General features: G+C 42.8%; 1 protein-coding gene and 1 long non-coding RNA gene across 5 annotated transcripts; one reads left to right on the top strand and one right to left on the bottom strand.

The window, feature by feature from the left end:
- On the bottom strand, nt 1-19982 carry gata1a (GATA binding protein 1a). Of its 4 annotated transcripts, XM_045690416.2 has the most exons (7): nt 19749-19980; nt 16137-16203; nt 14325-14561; nt 13675-14175; nt 1356-1501; nt 1072-1197; nt 229-811 (listed from the first exon to the last, which is right to left on the bottom strand). In XM_045690416.2, exons 3-7 carry the CDS (start codon nt 14536-14538, stop codon nt 524-526), a joined length of 1275 nt encoding a protein of 424 aa, XP_045546372.1. In that variant the 5' UTR covers nt 14539-14561; nt 16137-16203; nt 19749-19980; the 3' UTR covers nt 229-523. The 4 variants fall into 4 exon arrangements, with proteins under 4 accessions (NP_001133239.1, XP_045546372.1, XP_013988559.1 ...); NM_001139767.2 differs by lacking the exon at nt 19749-19980 and having other exon boundaries at nt 1-811; nt 16137-16260; XM_014133084.3 differs by lacking the exon at nt 16137-16203 and having other exon boundaries at nt 19749-19982.
- LOC106565773 (uncharacterized) lies at nt 19545-22748 on the top strand. Its single transcript, XR_001319731.3, has 3 exons — nt 19545-19659; nt 20336-20384; nt 21586-22748. It is a non-coding gene; the product is annotated as an uncharacterized LOC106565773 (long non-coding RNA).
- The last annotated feature ends 75 nt before the right edge of the window (nt 22749-22823 follow it).

The following is a 22823-nucleotide window of genomic DNA, read 5'->3' on the forward strand; positions in this document are numbered from 1 at the left end:
TTAATATTACCATTCATGTTTTATTGTTTATGTGGAGCTTGTAAAAAATGACAAATATAGAAATGTAGCAAAAGCATAACAATGTCACATTTGAATGCCCTTTCACATTGGTCTACTAAAATCATAAATATTTGAAAAGGGATATGGCAACTGTAGTCGGTGCGTATTTACAAAATACAGCTACAAGCTCATACCAGTGTTAGCCGTATCAATGATCACAGTGGGACGTATAAACTTTACTTTTATTGTTTTACTTTTCATAAACATAGAATATGCCTTTTAACAAAATACAGTCAAATTATTCTGTAAAAGTTGTATTTTTTGATCCTGAAAATTTTTCCACCATATTATGTCCAGTGTTTAGACAAGATCAACTTCACACACAAAATTGGTAAGCAACTATAAATGCATTTATGTACAGGGCATCCATTGCTACAAAGAAGCTTTTCCTCAGTAGGCTACTTTGTGTCTGTATGCTCTGTATGTTGCTGCCTTTATGGGTCTGCATATGCCCAGGTCTGTTTCACACCAGAGTGGGCACCATGGCAGTGTTTGGGTGTTGGTTGTAGGACAGGTTGGCAGACGGGTGAAGGCCGGAAGGGGGGGGGAGGAAGTGAGGGGTGTGGCTGTAGGAGAGCAGTGACCCTGGGCCCAGGGAGTAAGGGCCCCCGTGGTAATCGAGGGTGGGACCCTGTGATAGGTCAGGGTATTGCTCCAACATGGCACTCATCTTGCCCTTCTTGTTCTTGTTGGACACTTTACGGTTTCGTGTTTGGATACCGTCTTTCTTCATAGTAAGGGGTCTGTTGACCTGTAAAAGAGAAGTGTGCCTTTACTTCATATACATAAGTTAGTACATTCTATTTCTCCGTTATTACCCTGATACTACTATACTACATGAGGTAGATCTAAAACAAACCGCTATTGCGGTTCAATGACTAGGGTTCAGTAGCTTGGAGTTGTGTGAGGTTTTGTCTTTTTCACCAGTGAAGGGGTGCTAGCTAGAAGCTGATAATAGTAGCTCTCTAGCAGTCAGTATACTGTATCAGTGTATCTTGTTCATTGACTCACGTTGTGCAGCTTGAAGTAGAGTCCACAGGCGTTACACACAGGCTCACCGCTGGCGTTCCGTCTCCACAATGTGGTGGTGCTGGTGTTACAGTTGGCACATTGTGTCCCAGCCCGCTTACTGACAATCTGAAACAGAGAGAGAGGAATGTACGTCAATTCTGTGGATGAAAGGTGAGTTCCAATGTTCATTTGGATTCTTTGAATTTTTCAATCAATAGATTGGCATGTCAACACAATAGAATTTACAACTGATTAGCTTATCCAATCCTTGTGCCATATCATACCAGTCTTTTCTTTGGCCGGATCAGGGGACGGTTTTGGCCATTCATCTTGTGATAAAGCCCACAGGCGTTACACAGGTAGTGTCCTGTCCCATCTCGACGCCATAGAGGGGTGTTAGTGGCTCCACAGTTGACGCACTCCCTGGCGTCTGCCACAAATCACAAACACACTACATAAGTCTCCTACTGGTCATTTGTTCCCAAAGAATCATCTGAAATCCCAAAGGATGTTCAGAGGAAAGCATGGGTGGATTGCCCATCTGGCAATTCTGGCAAATACCTATTGGGCTGGACCATTTTTTAGTTGGGTGGGCCGGTTGAAATTAATACACACACCAACATTTTTTTTAACGAAAAATAAAACTATGAAAAAACTTAACATCGCTGGCGGACCATGGGCATGTTGCGCAATTTCTGTTATACTAATATAAACTGGACAAAAATATAAATGCAACATGTAAAGTGTTGGTCCCATGTTTCATGAGCTGAAATATAAGATCCCAGAAATGTTCCATATGCACAAAAAGCTTATTTCTCTCAAATTTGGTGCACATATTTGTTCACATCCCTGTTAGTGAGCATTTCTACTTTGCCAAGATAATCCATCCACCTGACTGGTGTGGCATATCAAGAAGCTGATTAAACAGCATGATCATTACACAGGTGCACCTTGTGCTGGGGACAATAAAAGGCCACTCTAAAATGTGCAATTTTGTCACACAACACAATGCCACAAATGTCTCTAGGTTTGAGGGAGCATGCGATTGGCATGCTGACTGCAGGAATGTCCCCCAGAGCTGGTGCCAGATAGTTGAATGTTAATTTCTCTACCATAAACCGCCTCCAATGTCGTTTTAGAGAATTTGGCAGTACATCCAACCGGCCTCACAACCGAGACCACATGTAACCACGCCAGCCCAGGACCTCCACATCTGGCTTCTTCACCTACAGGATAGTTTAAGACCAGCCACCCGGACAGCTGTTGAAACTGCAAAGTATTTATTTTATTTATTTTTTATTTAAATTTGTAAAAATGTTAAACCCCTTTTCTCCCCAATTTCATGGTATCCAATTGGTAGTGACAGTCTTGTCTCATCGCTGCAACTCCCGTATGGAGAGGCGAAGATCGAGAGCCGTGCATCCTCCGAAACACAACCCAACCAAGCCGCACTGCTTCTTGACACAATGCCCACTTAATCCGGAAGCCAGCCGCACCAATGTGCCGGTCGCGACCAGCTGCGATAGAGCCTGGACTCAAACCAAGAATCTTCAGTGGCACAGCTAGCACTGCGATGCAGTGCCTTAGACCACTGCACCACTCAGGAGGCCTGAGGAGTATTTCTGTCTAAAATTAAGCCCTTTTGTGAGGAAAAACTCATTCTGATTGGCTGGGCCTGGCTCCCTAGTGGGTGGGCCTGGCTCGCAAGTGGATGGGCCTATGTCCTCCCATGGCCAGCCATGGCTGCGCCCCTGCCCAGTCAAGTGAAATCCATAGATCAGCGCCTATTGAATTTATATCAATTGACTGATATCCTTATATGAACTGTAACTCAGTAAAATCGTTGAAATTGTTCCATGTTGCTTTATATTTTTGTTTAGTATATAATGAGCCTTTGGCTGATTAGTGTGCAACGGACAGTTTTGTGATAGGCAGAGCTGAGGTCATGCAAACTCACATTCAAAGTCAAATGCGACATCAGCAGAGACCTGTTCTGACTCCCCGATTCTAGTGTCATCAGTTAGACAGCTAAGATCATGGATAGTAAAAAACAGAAAGAGCTCCTATAAACGTAGAAAGAGCACATGGCTACTGCTGGCTAACACCTTTGTCCCGAAGCAAGCACCAGTTAGCCTTGAGCTAGCTTCGAGCTAGGCCCATCTCCCAGCTAGTCGAAGAGGTCTACCAGCTAATTCTTGGGCTACAAAACCTCTTTTGCCAATTGGCCTGGACGCTTTATTGCCAACACGGAGCCCCGCCGATCCATCACGATCCATCAGTACGTCTGCCGACATAATCGTCCGAGGTGGTTTCAACAGGCTTTTCCGTTGCGACGTCGCCGAAGACCCATCTGCTAGCCCCAGCCCACTAGCTTTCTGAATCGCCGTGTCACCAGCTCGCCTAGCATAGTAGCGATGACCGAACGGCTCCCTGACTCACCTATTGCTGCTTATTGGACCCTATGATCACTCGGCTACACATGCCTGTCCGTAATGTCAATGTGCCTTGTCTACTGCTGTTTCGGTTAGTTATTATTGTTTTATTTCACTGTAGATCCCCCAGCCCCGCCCAACATACCTGAGATAGCTCTTTTGTCCCACCCCCACACATTCTGAGACCTCACCTGGCTTAACTTGTGCCTCCAGAGACACAACCTCTCTCATCATCACTCAATGCCTAGGTGTCCTCCACTGTATTCACATCCTACCATACCCTTGTCTGTACATTATGCACTGAATCTATTCTACCACGCCCAGCAATCTGCTCCTTTTATTCTCTGTTCCCAACGCACTAGACTACCAGTTCTTATAGCCTTTAGCTGTACCCTTATCCTACTCCTCCTCTGTTCCTCTGGTGATGTAGAGGTTAACCCAGGCCCTGCAGCCCCCAGCACCACACCTATTTCCCAGGCGTTCTCATTTGTTGACTTCTGTAACCGTAAAAGACTTGGTTTCATGCATGTTAACATCAGAACCCTCCTCCCTAAATGTGTTTTATTCACTGCTTTAGCACACTCAGCCAACCTTGATGTCCTAGTCATGTCTGAATCCTGGCTTAGGAAGGCCACCAAAAATTCTGACATTTCCATCCCCAACTACAACATTATCCGACAAGATAGAACTGCCAAAGGTGGCAGAGTTTCAATCTACTGCATAGATAGCCTGCAGAGTTCTGTCATACTATCCAGGTCTGTGCCCAAACAATTTGAGGTTCTACTTTTAAAAATCCAACTTTCCAATTTGAGGTAATCTTAGGTTTTATTACATACAGTCGGGAGGAACTATTGGATATAAGAGCAACGTCAACTCACCAACATTACTACCAGGAATACGACTTTCCCGAAGCGGATCCTCTGTTTGGCCTACCACCCAGGACAATGGATCGGATCCCAGACGGTGACCCAAAACAACGACGCCGTAGAAGAAGGGGCAGACGGAGCGGTCTTCTGGTCAGGCTCCGTAGACGGGCACATTGCGCACCGCTCCCGAGCATACTACTCGCCAATGTCCAGTCTCTTGACAACAAAGTAGACGAAATCCGAGCAAGGGTAGCATTCCAGAGAGACATCCGAGACTGTAACTTTCTTTGTTTCATGGAAACATGGCTCACTTGAGACACGCTATCTGAGTCGGTACAGCCACCTGGTTTCTTCACGCATTGCACCGACAGAAACAAGCATCTCTCTGGTAAGAAGAAGGGCGGGAGTGTATGCCTTACGATTAACGAGATGTGGTGTGATCATAACAACATACAGGAACTCAAGTCCTTTTGTTCACCTGACTTAGAATTCCTCACAATCAAATGCCGACCGCATTATCTACCAAAAGAATTCTCTTCGATCATAATCACAGTCGTGTATATTCCCCCCCAAGCAGACACATCGACAGCCCTGAAAAAACTTCATTGGACTTCAAGTAAACTGGAAACCACATATCCTGAGGCTGCATTTATTGTAGCCAGGGATTTTAACAAGGCTAATCTGAAAACAAGGCTCCCCAAATTCTATCAGCATATCAACTGTGCTACCAGGGCTGGCAAAACCCTAGACCACTGTTATTCTAACTTCCGCGATGCATATAAGGCCTTCCCCCGCCCTCCCTTCGGAAAAGCTGACCACGACTCCATTTTGTTGCTCCCAGCCTATAGACAGAAACTAAAACAGGAAGCTCCCGCCCACAGATCTGTTCAACGCTGGTCCAACCAATCGGATTCCACGCTTCAAGATTGCTTCGATCACGTGGACTGGGATATGTTCCGCATTGCGGCGAACAACAACATTGACGAATACGCTGATTCGGTGTGCGAGTTTATTAGCAAATGCATCGGTGATGCTGTACCCACAGCATCTATTAAAACATTCCCCAACCAGAAACCGTGGATATACGGCAGCATTCGCGCAAAACTGAACGCGCGAACCACTGCTTTTAATCAGGGCAATTTGACTGGAAACATGACCGAATAGAAACAGTGTAGGTATTCCCTCCGCAAGGCAATCAAACAAGCTAAGCATCAGTACAGAGACAAAGTGGAGTCGCAATTCAACGGCTCAGACACGAGAGGTATGTGGCAGGGTCTACAGTCAATCACGGACTACAAAAGTAAAACCAGCCCCGTCGCGGATCATGATGCCTTGCTCCCAGACAGACTAAACAACTTTTTTGCTCGCTTTGAGGACAATACAGTGCCACTGACACGGCCTGCTACCAAAACCTGCGGGCTCTCCTTCACTGTAGCCAACGTGAGTAAAACATTTAAACGTGTTAACCCTCGCAAGGCTGCAGGCCCAGACGCCATCACCGGCCGCGTCCTCAGAGCATGCGCAGACCAGCTGGCTGGTGTCTTTACAGACATATTCAATCAATACTTATCCCAGTCTGCTGTCCCCACATGCTTCAAGAGGGCCACCATTGTTCCTGTTCCCAAGAAAGCTAAGGTAACTGAGCTAAATGACTTCCGCCCTGTAGCACTCACTTCCGTCATCATGAAGTGCTTTAAGAGACTAGTCAAGGACCATATCACCTCCACCCTACCTGACACCCTAGACCCACTCCAATTTGCGTACCACCCCAATAGGTCCACAGACGACGCAATCGCCATCACACTGCACACTGCCCTAACCCATCTGGACAAGAGGAATACCTATGTAAGAATGCTGTTCATCGATTACAGCTCAGCATTTAACACCAAAGTACCCTCCAAACTCGTCATTAAGCCTGGGTCTTGAGACCCTGGGGCTCGACCCCGCCCTGTGCAACTGGGTCCTGGACTTCCTGACGGGCCGCCCCCAGGTGGTGAGGGTAGGTAACAACATCTCCACCCCGCTGATCCTCAACACTGGGTCCCCAGAAGGGTGCGTTCTCAGCCCTCTCCTGTACTCCCTGTTCCAAATGACTGCGTGGCCATGCACGCCTCCAACTCAATCATCAAGTTTGCAGACGACACTACAGTGGTAGTGACAGCCTACAGGGAGACGAGACAGCCTACAAGGAGGAGGTGAGGGCCCTCGGAGTGTGGTGTCAGAAAAATAACCTCACACTCAATGTCAACAAAACAAAGGAGATGATCATAGACTTCAGGAAACAGCAGAGGGAGCAGCCCCCTATCTACATTGATGGGACAGTAGTGGAGAGGGTGAGGAGTTTTAAGTTCCTCGGCGTACACATCACGGACAAACTGAAATGGTCCACCCACACAGACAGCGTGGTGAAGAAGGCACAGCAGCGCCTCTTCAACCTCAGGAGGCTGAAGAAATTTGGCTTGTCACCAAAAACACTCACAAACTTTTACAGATGCACAATCGAGAGCATCCTGTCGGGCTGTATCACTGCCTGGTACGGCAGCTGCTCCGCCCATAACCGGAAGGCTCCCCAGAGGGTAGTGAGGTCTGCACAACGCATCACCGGGTGCAAACTACCTGCCCTCCAGGACACCGACACCACCCGATGTCACAGGAAGGCCAAAAAGATCATCAAGGACAACAACCACCCGAGCCACTGCCTGTTCACCCCGCTATCATCCAGAAGGCGAGGTCAGTATAGGTGCATCAAAGCGGGGACCGAGAGACTGAAAAACAGCTTCTATCTCAAGGCCATCAGACTGTTAAACAGCCATCACTAACATTGAGTGGCTGCTGCCAACACACTGACTCAACAACAGCCACTTTAATAATGGAAAGATTTATGTAATCAATTTATCACTAACCACTTTATATATACAATGTTTACTTACCCTACATTACTCATCTCATATGTATATACTGTACACTATACCATCTACTGCATCTTGCCATCTTGATGTAATGTATCACTAGCCACTTTAAACAATGCCGCTTTATATGTTTTCATACCCTACATTACTCATCTCATATGTATATACTGTACTCTATACCATCCACTGCATCTTGCCTATGCCGTTCGGCCATCACTCATTTATATATTTGTATGTACATATTTGTATTCATTCCTTTACACTTGTGTGTATAAGGTAGTTGTGAAATTGTTTGGTTATATTAGTTGTTAGATATTACTGCATAGTCGGAACTAGAAACACAAGCATTTCACTACACTTGCATTAACACCTGCTAACCATGTGTATGTGACAACTAAATTTGATTTTATTTGATTTAAAAATCCACCTTTCCAGAAATAAATCTCTCACCGTTGCCGCTTGTTATAGACCCCCCTCAGCCCCCAGCTGTGCCTTGGACACCATATGTGAATTGATTGCCCCCCATCTATCTTCAGAGTTCGTACTGTTAGGTGACCTAAACTGGGATATGCTTAACACCCTGGCTGTCCTACAATCTAAGCTAGATGCCCTCAATCTCACACAAATTATCAAGGAACCTACCAGGTACAACCCTAAATCCGTAACCATGGGCACCCTCACAGATATCATCCTGACCAACTTGCCCTCTAAATTCACCTCTGCTGTCTTCAACCAGGATCTTAGCGATCACTGCCTCATTGCCTGCGTCCGTAATGGGTCCGTGGTCAAATGACCACCCCTCATCACTGTCAAACGCTCCCTAAAATACTTCAGCGAGCAGGACTTTCTAATCGACCTGGCCCTGGTATCCTGGAAGGATATTGACCTCATCCCGTCAGTAGAGGATGCCTGGTTGTTCTTTAAAAGTGCTTTCCTCACCATCTTAAATAAGCATGCCCCATTCAAAAAAATGTAGAACTAAGAACAGATATAGCCCTTGCATCACCCCAGACTTGACTGCCCTTGACCAGCACAAAAACATCCTGTGGCGTTCTGCATTAGTATCGAATATCCCCCACGATATGTAACTTTTCAGTGACGTCAGGAACCAATATACACAGTCAGTTAGGAAAGCTAAGGCTAGCTTTGCATCCTGTAGCACTAATTCCAAAAAGTTTTGGGACACTGTAAAGTCCATGGAGAAGAAGAGCACCTCCTCCCAGCTGCCCATTGCACTGAGGATAGGAAACACTGTCACCACTGATAAATCTCCGATAATCGATAATTTCAAACACATCACGGACCATTTCGAAACCCCCCGTACCTTCTCCACTATGCAATCTGGTTTCTGAGCTGGTCATGGGTGCACCTCAGCCGCGCTCAAGGTCCTAAACGATATCATAAACGCCATCGATAAAAGACAGTACTGTACTGTGCAGCCATCTTCATCGACCTGGCCAAGGCTTTCGACTTGGTCAATCACTGCATTCTTATCGGCAGACTCAATAGCCTTGGTTTCTCAAATGACTGCCTCACCTGGTTCACCAACTACTTCTCAAATAGAGTCCAGTATGTCAAATTGGAGGGCCTGTCGTCCGGACCTCTGGCAGTCTCTATGGGGGTGCCACAGGGTTCAATCCTCGGGCCAACTCTTTTCTCTGTATATATCAATGATGTCGCTCTTGCTGCTGGTGATTCTCTGATCCACCTCTAAGCAGACGACTCCATTCTGTATACATCTGGCCCTTCTTTGGACACTGTGTTAACAAACCTCCAAACGAGCTTCATTGCCATACAACACTCTTTCCGTGGCCTCCAACTGCTTTTAAATGCTAGTAAAACTAAATGCATGCTCTTTAACCGATTGCTGCCCGCACCCGCCCGCCCGACTAGCATCACTACTCTGGACGGTTCTGACTTAGAATATGTGGACAACTGCAAATACCTAGGTGTCTGGTTAGACTGTAAACTCTCCTTCCAGACTCTCCAATCCAAAATTAAATCTAGAATTGGCTTCCTATTTCACAACAAAGCCTCCTTCACTCATGCTGCCAAACATACCCTTGTAAAACTGACTATCCTACCGATCCTTGACTTCGGCGATCATTTGCAAAATAGCTTCCAACACTCTACTCAGCAAATTGGATATAGTCTATCACAGTGCCATCCGTTTTGTCACCAAAGCCCCATATACTACCCACCACTGTGACCTGTATACTCTCGTTTGCTGGCCCTCGCTTCATATTTGTCGCCAAACCCGCTGGCTCCAGGTCATCTATAAGTCATTGCTAGGTAAAGCCCCGCCTTATCTCAGCTCACTGGTCACCATAGCAACACCCACCCGTAGCATGTACTGCAGGTATATTTCACTGGTCATCCCCAAAGCCAACACGTTCTTTGGCCTCCTTTCCTTCCAGTTCTCTGCTGCCAATGACTGGTACGAATTGCAAAAATCACTGCAATTGCGGTTAAAACACAGCTTTGGAGGCTTCGTTCCCTTGTCACTGTCAAAGAGAGGAGGGTCTCAGCTTTCTGTAGTTATAATTGTTATTTCTCAACTCTGAATATTCAGCTCAATAGCTACTATTTGGTATGGCTTTGAGGTATAGAGTAGAACTTGAGTGAAATGCACTTGTTGTTGAGGGCATAGGCCTATAGGTCTCATTGTTAATACTGTAGGGCTGTTAAGGTGACCATATTACCACCACACAATCAAATTCACAGTAAAATTCCACATGACCATTTAGTCATGGTAACTTGGCTTCTCCGAGCTCTGATGCTGCTGATGGTCATTAGTAGCCTACCAAACTTGACAACTGTCGGGTACTCAGGACTCTATCATCCCTCTAGTCACTCTGACATCAATGCAAATGTTTTCGAAAATCAAATCAAACACTTCAAGAGAGCTCAAGTTGCGTAACATTTCTATAGGCTAATGCATTTGCTTAGAAAACAGAGTTTTGATGGCCTTTATTAAAACGAGGATCCCATCAGCTTTCTATAGGCTAGGCCTACTTTATTTATTTATTTATCAACTTTCCTAATATTAAGCACAATGCTTCACTTTACAATAGGAGTATAGCCTACCAGGCTGGCATGAAAATGAACAAAAGGAAAAGCGTCCTCCATTCTCTATTTAGGTGCATAGATGACATGTATTTTTTCCCCTCATGCTCTGTCCGAGACAGACATGTTAATGGTCCATTCTAAATCAAAGCTAATTTCACACATATTTTGCAACTTTCTCAAATCATAGTCGCACACCTCATTCAGCCTAGCCCATAGACCTATATGTTTTGATAATGTTTGTATTACAACTAAAGTGGCCAAATAACTTCTTAATAAAATTAAGCACATTAATTTGCTTTACAACGGGTGTAGAGCCTAACAGAAATACATAGGCAGCACAAGTTTCAAATTTTGGGAAAATCATTTTCACCATAAAAATGTACCTTTATAATAAAGCATTACATGCATAATCGCATGGTCATTTTTGAGACCAGTGTTTTCTGCTAATTGATTGCATTTTGGAAAAATCGCACTTCTAGCCTACTGCCGTGTGCACATTGCTACACTTATAATATGAAGAAATAGTCTAATAGTTTATCAACATTTTAAGCAAAATTTTCTGATCTCTTGCATCAGCCTCATTTCTTTTAAAACGTTTTTTGATGCGAGTGGTTGTATTAATTTGGGATCTATCGCATCCCACAACTGTCCCAGAGTATGTTTGGAATATTTATTTATTGCACAGAAGGACAACCAATAGAATAGGTCAACTTCTGTACGATGGGGCATAGTAGATTGACATAGGCTAATTCTTTTGCCTGCTCATCTTATTGGCTGACGAAAAGTAGGCTAAATTTGGACAGTTCTTCTAACATCTTCAATATGCGCCTCAGAATTTGATAAGGGACACGTGCAATTGCATCCCCGATGTGCCTGTCTTCACTTGTAGCTTACTTCTTAGCTGTGACAAGGACCTGATCACGTGACGGGCATTAGCTAATAAAAATTTAGATATCTGAGAGAGCCATGTGAGTGAGAGTGCTTTGGAGCACAGCAGCCGGGAGAAGGGAATTATAATTACACTGAACAAATATATAGACGCAACAAGCGACTTTTTAAAAGATTTTACTGAGTTACAGTTCATATAAGGAAATCAGTCAATTTAAATACATTCATTAGGCCCTACTCTATGGATTTCACATGACTGGAAATAAAGATATCCATCTGCTGGTCACAGATGCCTTAAAAAAAGGTAGGGTCGTGGATCAGAAAACCAGTCAGTATCTGGTGTGACCACCATTTGCCTCATGCAGCGCAACACATCTCATTCGAAAAAAAGTTGATCAGGCTGTTGATTGTGGCCTGTGGAATGTTGTCCCAGTTCCTCTTCAATGGCTGTGCGAAGTTGCTGGATATTGATGGGAACTGGATCACACTGTCGTACACGTTGATCCAGAGCATCCCAAACATGCTCAATGGGTGACATGTCTGGTGCGTGTGCAGGCCATGGAAGAACTGGGAAATGATCAGCTTACAGGAATTGTGTACAGATCCTTGTGACATGGGGCCGTGCATTATTATGCTAAAACATGAGGTGATGGCACCAGATGAATGGCACGACAATGGGCCTCATGATCTCGCCATGGTATCTCTGTGCATTCAAATTGCTATCGATAAAATGCGTGTTCGTTGTTCGTAGCTTACTCCGGCCCATACCATAACCCCACCGCCACCATGGGGCACTCTGTTCACAACATTGACATCAGCAAGCTGCTATTCCACACAACGTCTGCCATCTGCCATCTGTCCTAGGCTGGCGTGGTTACACGTGGCTCTGCGGTTGTGAGGCCGGTTGGACGTACTATCAAATTTTATAAAACAATGTTACGGCGGCTTATGGTAGAGAAATTAACTGGCAACTGCTCATGTGCACATTCCTGCAGTCAGCATGCCAATTTCACGCTCTCTCAAAACTTGAGACATCTGTGGCATTTTGTTGTGTGACAAAACTGCACATTTTCACATTCGCTTTTATTGTCCCCAGCACAAGGTGCACCCATGTAATGATCATACTGTTTAATGAGCTTCTTGATATGCCACAGCCGTCAAGTGAATGGATTATCTTGGTAAAGGAGAAATGCTCACTAACAGGGATGAAAACAAATTTGTGTACAAAATTTGAGAGATATAAGCTTTTTGTGCATATGGAACATTTCTGGGATGTTTTATTTCAACTCATGAAACATGGGACCAACACCTTACATGTTGCATTTATACTTTTGTTCAGTGTATTATATTCAGCCCAATGGCACAACGGCCACTTTGGCTGCAAAAGGCATGGATTGTTTAGGGGGCATTACGGCCACACAAGGGGGATACCAATGGGAAATTCGAGGCCTGGTGAGAATATTATCGAGTGCTTGTCAAATTGTAAATGAGTAACTGATGAAGTGTGTGCAGCCTGCAAAAAAACCCAAAGAAAAGCTCATGCCTTTCATGCAACTTTTTTCAAATCATCATAAGAGTCGAATCACGCAGCCTTAGAATGTATTACAAATCAAAACATATAGCCAGTGGTGGAAAAAGTACCCACTTGTCATACTTGAGTAAAAGTAAAGATACCTTAAAGGAAAATGACTCAAGTAAAAGTGAAAGCCACCCAGTAAAATACTACTTCAGTAAAAGTCTAAAAGTATTTGAATTTAAATATACTTAAGTATCAAAAGTAAAAGTATAACTCATTTCAAATTGCTTATATTAAGCAACCCAGATGGCATGATTTTCTTGTTTTTTAAACTTACCCATATCAGGGCCTAACATAAAGACAACTCAGAGAATGCTATTCTGTTTTTCTGAAATAGAGTACATTTTCTTCATATCATGTTTCTTTAAACCTGTCTAAAATAAATAATGGATTCATTGTGATGGTGTCGGCTATATTAAATGGATTTATTAGACTTTTTAAAATGTAGATGTTCCAAATGTCTGCATCAGTGAATTGTAGGCTATACATGGAAGCCAGGAGATGCTAAACGTGTTTAATTAAGTTAATTCAGTGTCAATTACCATGAGGCCGGCAGTTATTTTCTTGACAGTCACCGGCTGACAAAATGTAATGACCGTCACAGCCCTACTGTAGGTAGTAGTCTGCAAAGTTTTTTTAGGACATTACATTTACTGTTGGATGAATACATGGCTACTAGCAGTGGGTATTATATTTAGAGTTAGCGATCTAGTTAATGTGTTTTGAGTTTCCACTTCCTCAGGTATTGAACCCCAAATAATTAGCCTACGATATTAGTTAGTGCACATAAAGATGTATGTAATTAAGTAATCTCTACTGAACCCCCCAAAAATCTGGAAATTCTGGAGTCCTATTTTGCTCACCTGGTGGGGACAGCCTCATTTTATTACGTAGTTTGGGGGAGTAGGAGGAGGGGTTAATCCATGCTCCTGGAGAGTAGAGGCCTGCTGTGCTGTAGTCCTGTGGAGAGGTTATGTACGAGCTGTAGGGGCCCAGCATCTGCGAGTGGGAGTGGAGAGATGGTGTGTAAACACCCCCAGCTGCAGAAGTCAGATTCAGAAAACTGCTTCCACCACCTCCCCCTAAAGGACTCAAGCGCTCGGCCTTCAAGGCCTCCTGAAGCCTGGGACTTTCTTTGCCATCCCTGCCTGGAGAGGGGTACCCATTTCTGCAGGAAAACGAGGATGTGGCACTGGAGGCATAAAGGGAGGTTGGGGTGTGTGGGTGCAGTGAAGTCTTGGTGAAAGGGTTGCTGGTCCAAGTAGAAGTTGATGGGTTGTAAGGAGAGCTCAGGGAGTGGCTTCCAGGCCCTTCCAGCCATTGGAGGTTGCCTGGGAGAGAGGGCGAGGAGTACACTTGGCGAACTGTACGAGAGAGATACAATAGAAGGGCATAGTTGTCAGGGGAGTCCCTCATTACACATTTTTCAAATACTTTTATATTCAATGTTAATTTAAACTCTGAAAGGTCAACATAAATGTTTTAAAGTTATGTTAGGTTCCACACTGCTGACCTGAGCTGTGTCTGTAGGCTGATGGAGCTCTGCTGTGGCTGGGGTTGGAGAAGTAGGAGGGCAGACTGGAGAAATCAGTCTCATGGTTGGAGAAGAAGGGCTCTCCCTCCTCTCCTGGAGGTAGTAAGCCAGGCTCTGAGGAGAAGCTGGCCAGGGGATCAGAGCTGAGCAGAGCCGGAGACACCCAGTGAGACTGTTCAGTGGAATCCTCCATTTTTACAGAGATAACCACTGACTCTGAAACAACAGAAAGGATTTGGAGAAATCTGCCATTCTTAGGGAGTCCCAGGGAATAGATCTAGTTGGGACCTGATTTGACCTATAGCAACAACCAGACAGGACCAGCATCTCAGTAGGACGATGTGATTTACATTCAAGTGTTTACAAATAATGTTGTTTGTGTGGATGCCATTTTAAAGAAACCCATGTAACTTCAAGACATGATGGTCCCTCGACAGCAGCAGCTCTTTTCTAACTTCCCTTTCAACAATCCTCATTTGCCTGTGGCTGAAAGTAGACCCTAATAATTAATAAGCCTATCTGTAATTACAAACAGTGAACAAATGTTTGCTGACTACAACAAATGACCTTTATAGGAATTCATATTATGCGTTTTGTAAAAACAGAATATGAGAGAAACATCCCTGGGCTAAAACATTGAGTACTTCTAAGGAAAAAACAAATAAAAATGGTAATAATGAAATTGAAAACAGTTCATTCAATGGAAATAATCTGTTTATAGATGTTCAGCACTTGCATGGTGCTGGTGCTTAGATAATTTGATAAAGGCCAGTGACAATTTTGTATAATATAAAGTGAGTTTATCATATTCAATGGAATTGATGGTATAATGTAACAGAGAGTTCTTCTAGCCAAAACAAAGAATTAATCTCTGGAAACAACGGAAGTATGGTCTGCTCTGTATCACACAGTGCAGGGTGTACAGTAGTTAGTAGTAGACACAATGTTGCACCATACCTTTATTCCCTTGTGATAAGGGAAAAGAGGAGCCTAATAGAGTCTGATAGAGTCTGAGAAAATCAGATAGAGTACATTATTGTCCTACTTAATATACCTAGCACCAGTGATATGACGGAATCAACTAATCTCATCTGATTAGTTGAAATCTATTGTAACACAATTACTGCTGACTAACAGCCAGTGGACCATAGAAAACCACTGTTATGGAACTTCTCTTAATAAAAAAATGGTGCATAATAAATCAATGCTATCACTGCAATAACAACAACAAAACAATTTGCCCAAATAATCACAACAGGAAAATAGTGAAATGACACTGTAAAAATGTCCAATGGTATAGTAGTTTTACTCTCATTGTATACCAGCCGTTATGGCAAAAATAAATAGATGTCAATAATTAATATAATGAAAATGCTTTATGTTAAATTAAGATTCAACTCAAATTATTAATCCAACTAGATGAAGAGAAGTAACATTCTAGCAATAAAGACATGATGAGCAATTAAGACCCATGTTGATAAGTGTACACTTGTCTGGATATAAATAATTCAACCATGCCCTCCTTTACTGTAACTGTAGTGTTACAGTTGTAGCTAGGGTTACCAAAATGTAACTATTGAAAAAGTTTAAGAACTTTATCTAAAGAAGCCATTGCCACTTAACACTTTGATCTCCCATAGTGTTGCAGCCAATCAAACAACGAATGATCTGGAGTAATGCAGAATGCTAACTTCCACAGATTCCAGCTTCACACCATTACACTTCCACTGCCACTCACAGGCTGATAGTGTGTACAGTGGCACTGTAATGTGACAGAAATGCTGCACCTACCTGAGGTCCCTGTGAGGAGTGGATGTCAAAGGTGAGTAAAGTACGGCCACAGTAGAAGGATACCCAGCTAGGTGAGAGATTAAGAGATCATACAGCCTGAGGTTTGTATCTGTGTATGTGTGGGAAAATCTCCAGAAGACTAACTGAGTTCTAGAACCCCTCGAAAATGACTGAGATTAAGGTTAGAAAGGGAGAGATGGGAGGGGTTGGGGAGAACTTTTTTTGAAAGACACACCTCCTTGTCCTGCTATACCAAGAGATCTAATTTGTCTGTTAGGGTAGACTCACTATAGTCAGTCCCAACTAGAAATTGTCAGCAAATGTATCAATACCCAGAAACTCCTTATTATGATCATTATTTACTTCTATGTTGACAGGAATGGTTAACATGAACAATTTTTTAAATTTTCTATATGATTCCATTTATGACATGGTATTGTTGTATAAAAAGGGGAGTTGACGGGTATTAATGTGGCTTGTGTCAGTAATATCTGGACTAGCCGACTAAACTCAGCTCCACGATTTACAATAGATTTGAACTGTAACTAGTGTGGGGGGACTGGAGCTCCAACGTCACATAAAATTAAGTTTTTATCAAAAACGACATATTTCAGCACCCCAACAATAGACTGTAAATGCGTGCTATTCTTTGGATGCTGAAATCTGTCATTTTTTTTATAACATTTTCATTTCATGTTTGGTCGGAGCTCCAGTCCGCCCACACTAGTCGCCACTCAACTCTATCTCAAATCGTGGGGTTGAGTTTGGTGGCTACAGTTGAGGTCGGAAGTTTACATACACCTTAGCCAAAGACATCTAAACTCTGTTTTTCCCAATTCCTGACATTTAATCCTGGTACAAATTCCCTGTTTTAGGTCAGTTAGGATCACCACTTTATTTTAAGAATGTGAAATGTCAGAATAATAGTAGAGAGAATGATTTCTTTCTTTCATCACATTCCCAGTGGGTCAGACGTTTACATACACTCAATTAGTATTTGGTAGGATTGCCTTTAAATTGTTTAACTTGGGTCAAACGTTTCGGGTAGCCTTCCACAAGCTTCCCACAATAAGTTGGGTGAATTTTGGCCATTTCTCCTGACAGAGCTGATGTAACTGAGTCAGGTGTGTAGGCCTCCTTGCTCGCACATACTTTTTCAGTTCTGCCCACAAATTTTCTATAGGAATTGAGGTCAGGGTTTGTGATGGCCACTCCAATACCTTGACTTTGTTGTCCTTAAGCCATTTTGCCACAACTTTGGAAGTATGCTTGGGGTCATTGTGCATTTGGAAGATCCATTTTTGACCAAGCTTTAACTTCCTGACTGATGTCTTGAGATGTTGCTTCAAAATATCCACATAATTTTTCTGCCTCATGATGCCATCTATTTAGTGAAGTGCACCAGACCCTCCTGCAGCAAAGCACCCCCACAACATGATGCTGCCACCCGTGCTTCGCGGTTGGGATGGTGTTCTTCGGCTTGCAGGCCTCCCCTTTTTCCTCCAAACATAACGATGGTCATTATGGCCAAACAGTTCTATTTTTGTTTCATCAGACCAGAGGACAATTCTCCAAAAAGTACGATCTTTGTCCCCATGTGCAGTTGCAAACCGTAGTCTGGCTTTTTTATGGCGGTTTTGGAGCAGTGGCTTCTTCCTTGCTGAGTGACCTTTCAGGTTATGTCAATATAGGACTTGTTTTACTGTGGGTATGGATACTTTTGTACCTGTTTCCTCCAGCATCTTCACATTTAAATTTTAGTCATTTAGCAGACGCTTTTATCCAGAGGGACTTGCAGTAGTGAATGCATACATTTCATGAAAATTTTTCTCCGTACTGGTCCTCCGTAGGAATCGAACCCACAACCCTGGCGTTGCAAACACCATGCTCTACCAACTGAGCCACACGGGACCACATGGTCCTTTGCTGTTGTTCTGGGATTGATTTGCACTTTTCGCACCAAAGTACGTTCATCTCTAGGAGACAGAATGCGTCTCCTTCCTGAGCAGTATGACGGCTGCGTGGTCCCATGGTGTTTATACTTGCGTACTATTGTTTGTACAGATGAACGTGGTACCTTCAGGTGTTTGGAAATTGCTCCCAAGGATGAACCAGACTTGTGGAGGTCTACAATTTTATTTTGAGGTCTTTCCTGATTTCTTTTGATTTTCCCATGATGTCAAGCAAAGTTTGAAGGTAGGCCTTGAAATACATCCACAGGTACACCTCCAATTGACTCAAATAATGTCAATTAGCCTATCAGAAGCTTCTAAAGCCATGACATCATTTTCTGGAATTTTCCTAGCTGTTTAAAGGCACAGTCAACTTAGTGTATGTACACTTCTGACCCACTAAAATTGTGATACAGTGAATTATAAGTGAAATAATCTGTCTGTAAACAATTGTTGGAAAAATTACTTGTGTCATACACAAAGTAGATGTCCTAACCGACTTGCCAAAACTATAGTTTGTTAACAAGAAATTTGTGGAGTGGTTGAAAAACGAGTTTTAATGACTCCAACCGAAGTGTATGTAAACTTCCGACTTCAACTATATGTCTCGACCAATGTCTTGGACTAATACAATTTGTACGTCAGAATTTCACTGTCTCTGAATTTCACTGAATTTTGCACACTGGAATTCTTCTCAGTATCTGCTCCTGAATTACAATCTTCATTGAGTTATGCAGCCAGCTTGCAGCAGGGACTATTTTTGTCTGTTAATGGATATGCATACAACGCTGATAAGACCCACATCGTAAAAAGGAGAGATGGGCATTTTAACAAAACAAATAAAAAATGCAAAGAATACATTTCTCTGTGGTTCTGCACAGCTTAGAGTGGAGGACAGTAATGCAAATTGGGAGAGGTGCTGCAATCATGGAGAGAGATATGGTCTGGACACAGGCAGGCTTCAGACAGGCCTCACTTTGTCACAATCATTTGCTAGTCAAAGCATCCTCGACTTTCCTCCTCCTTTGTTCATTTACAGTTTTCATGGAAATTAGGAGAGAGTTAGAGAGAAGTGAAACCTTTCATTGCACAAGAAACACGTCCTACTGTAGCTCACTGCCTGTAACTGTCTTTTTGAAGTGGAAATGTAAGAGAATTTACATGAACAACTGCTGTATAGTCCCTGTTCCTATCATGGTGATAGAGAGTATTCAAATACACAATATTCAAATTAGAACAATTCAGAGGAACTATATCTGTTGATGAATTAAGCATTAAATCTTAAGTCAGAGAGATAATTTTGAGCCTTATGGCTCACTCAAAGAAAGAGAAAACAATGAAGAAGAGAGAAAGAGGATGAGGTCCTGACTGTGTACAGCTGGGTTTGTGTGAGGAGAGGAGAGTGGTGGAGAGCGGTGGCGAGGGATGTGGCTGGTGGCACTCACTGAGCTGCTTGTCTCTGATAAGAGGTTATCAAGATGAAAGGGGGAGGCCGGGAATTACGGGCCTAACACTGTCACCCAGCAGACACAGAGGAACACTGTCACCCAGCAGACACAGAGGAATATACAGTAGGTATTATACTAATCATAAAATGTTTATTTTATTCTACTGAGCCATTTACTTTACATTCGTATTCTTTTATTTTATTATTTCTTACCGTTGTTGAATTGTTGAGAAGGAACCTGCAAATAAGCATTTTGTTGGACGGAGTATACCATGTGTTTCCTGTACATACAACCAATAAAACCTGAAACCCTGCAAAGCCATGCCACTCTTAATACACAAATGTACATAAGCTAAAAAACACATTTATACACACACATATACATCTCTGTCTATGCACTGGCACACACACACACACACACACACACACACACACACACACACACACACACACACACACACACACAGACACACACACACACACACACACACACACACACACACACACACACACACACACACACACACACACACACACAGAGAGAGAGAGAGAGAAAGATATCTGAAACTGACCAAGTGGAACCTATAATATACAGTTGAGCAGTTCTATGATATGGTAATAAGATGATGATGGGGGAGGGGGGACAGCGGTGGCAGTCCAGTGCCCATTGGGGTCAGACCTCCAATTCCGAAGAAACAGTCTTCTATGTATGCAGTAGTGTTATCTCTACCACACAGAGGCTGCTGAGCCATTCTCAGATACCAGTATACCCCCCCCCCTCTTTCTCTCTCTTTCTCTAGCTCTCTGTGCCAGAAAGAAATCTCCTGGGGAATCTTCACAGTTATAACGGTAAAAAGACAGATTATAACACAAATAATTTAGATTTTTACAAATTAACTCAATAATGATCCATAACTTTTTTTAATGTTTGTTGTAAGTAACAAATTATAGGCTGGTACCACACCCCAACTGTCATAAAACACTGACACACCACAACATATGTGTGCAAAGAACTCTAAGCAAGGCTAATGTCAGCACTTGCTTCATCTGATATACGAGAGACAGATATGCATGTCTTACAGAGGTCCTGGAAGAGAAGAGCACAGCTTAGCAACAGATCATATTCATAGAGCTTTGATTTTTATATATTTTATTCAGTAATAGGAAAATACAAAAAATATGTCATTAACATTTTTCACTGCCATCTATGGCCCTTTCTTTGTAGTTCTCCCACTAGTAAATGTAATTCTAAATATACAAATCAGAATGACAAAGATTTCTTCTACTGTTGCAAGTACTTGAAATACAATAAAATACCTTTACTGTCTAAATCTATCTTTCCTATTGGAAAATATAGGATATTTCCTATTTGATACTCTGACTGCCAATTCTTTTGCATTATGATAATGAAATCAAATGTTGAAGATATTTATCAAAAGTAAGATCAACTCTTGAGTGTATTAATATATGATATAAGATCTTGACCATGGCATGGTAGTGGTGGTTATGGTGACTATCATCACACCTTGGAACAGTGAGAGCTGATAGAACCCTAGCAAGATTCCTGAAATCCTTGAGTAGGCCCATATCAACTCAGCAAAAAAAGAAACATCCTCTCACTGTCAACTGCATTTATTTTCAGCAAACTTAACATGTGTAAATATTTGTATGAACATAACAAGATTCAACAACTGAGACATAAACTGAACAAGTTCCACAGACAAGGGACTAACAGAAATGGAATAATGTGTCCCTGAACAAAGGGGTGGGGGGTCAAAATCACAAGTAACAGTCAGTATCTGGTGTGGCCACCAGCTGCATTAAGTACTGCAGTGCATCTCCTCCTCATGGACTGCACTAGATTTGCCAGTTCTTTTTGTGAGATGTTACCTCACTCTTCCACCAAGGCACCTGCAAGTTCCCGGACATTTCTGGGGGGAATGGCCCAGGCCCTCACCCTCCGATCCAACAGGTCCCTGACGTGCTCAATGGGATTGAGATCCGGGCTCTTCGCTGGCCATGGCAGAACACTGACATTCCTGTCTTGCAGGTAATCACGCACAGAACGAGCAGTATGGCTGGTGGCATTGTCATGCTGGAGGGTCATGTCAGGATGAGCCTGCAGGAAGGGTACCACGTGAGGGAGGAGGATATCTTCCCTGTAACGCACAGAGTTGAGATTGACTGCAATGACAACAAGCTCAGTCCGATGATGCTGTGACACACCGCCCCAGACCACGACGGACCCTCCACCTCCAAATCGATCCCGCTCCAGAGTACAGGCCTCGGTGTAACGCTCATTCCTTTGACGATAAACGTGAATCCGACCTTTCATTCCAGTAAAGTGGTTGTTCCACTTACAAATTGGTGAATGCACCAATTTGTAAGTCGCTCTGGATAAGAGCATCTGCTAAATGAGTTATTTGGATTTTATGAATTGTCTTTGAAAGACAGGGTCTTGAAAAAGGGACGTTTCTTTTTTTGCTGAGTTTATAACATCATATGACCACCCTCTGGTGGTGGAAATGTTTCAGTAGCTGAGGTTCATTAATTTCAAATGTGTATCTTCATTCAATGGGAATAATAAGATCACTTTCAAATAATTGGCTCAGTTGTTGAGGGACTTTCCAAGATGCCAGGCTTCTTGCTTTTTGCGCTGGGAGGGGATTGCGTGCACTGCAGTGAATGGAATATTGAAATCTCAGGAATGTACTAAACATGTTTTATAGCTTATTTTTCAAGAAACTTGGCACAAATTGTTCAAATCAATAACCAGCTGAATAAATTAAGAACATTTTGGTGGACAAAAAAAGGAGGATTGTGTTTCGAACATGGAAAAAGAATATGTTGGAATATATTTCAATAAAATATAAATATATTTAAATATATTTGGAAAATGTATTTATCAAATATATAAATAAATAAAATGTATGTACATATATTTGTAAAATACACACTCACTGACTCAATCCCATAGAAAATTTGTGGGCAGAACTGAAAAAACATGTGCGAGCAAGGAGGCCTACACACCTGACTCAGTTACACCAGCTCTGTCAGGAGGAATGGCCAAAATTCACCCAACTTATTGTGGGAAGCTTGTGGAAGGCTACCCGAAACGTTTGACCCATGTTAAACAATGTAAAGGCAATGCTACCAAATACTAATTGAGTGTATGTAAACTTCTGACCGACTGGGAATGTGATGAAAGAAATAAAAGCTGAAATAAATCATTCTCTCTACTATTACTCTGACATTTCACCTTCTTAAAATAAAGTGGTGATCCTACCT

The sequence above is a fragment of the Salmo salar genome, chromosome 12 (assembly GCF_965601325.2).
Source record: "Salmo salar chromosome 12, fSalSal1, whole genome shotgun sequence".
NCBI lineage: Eukaryota > Metazoa > Chordata > Actinopteri > Salmoniformes > Salmonidae > Salmo > Salmo salar.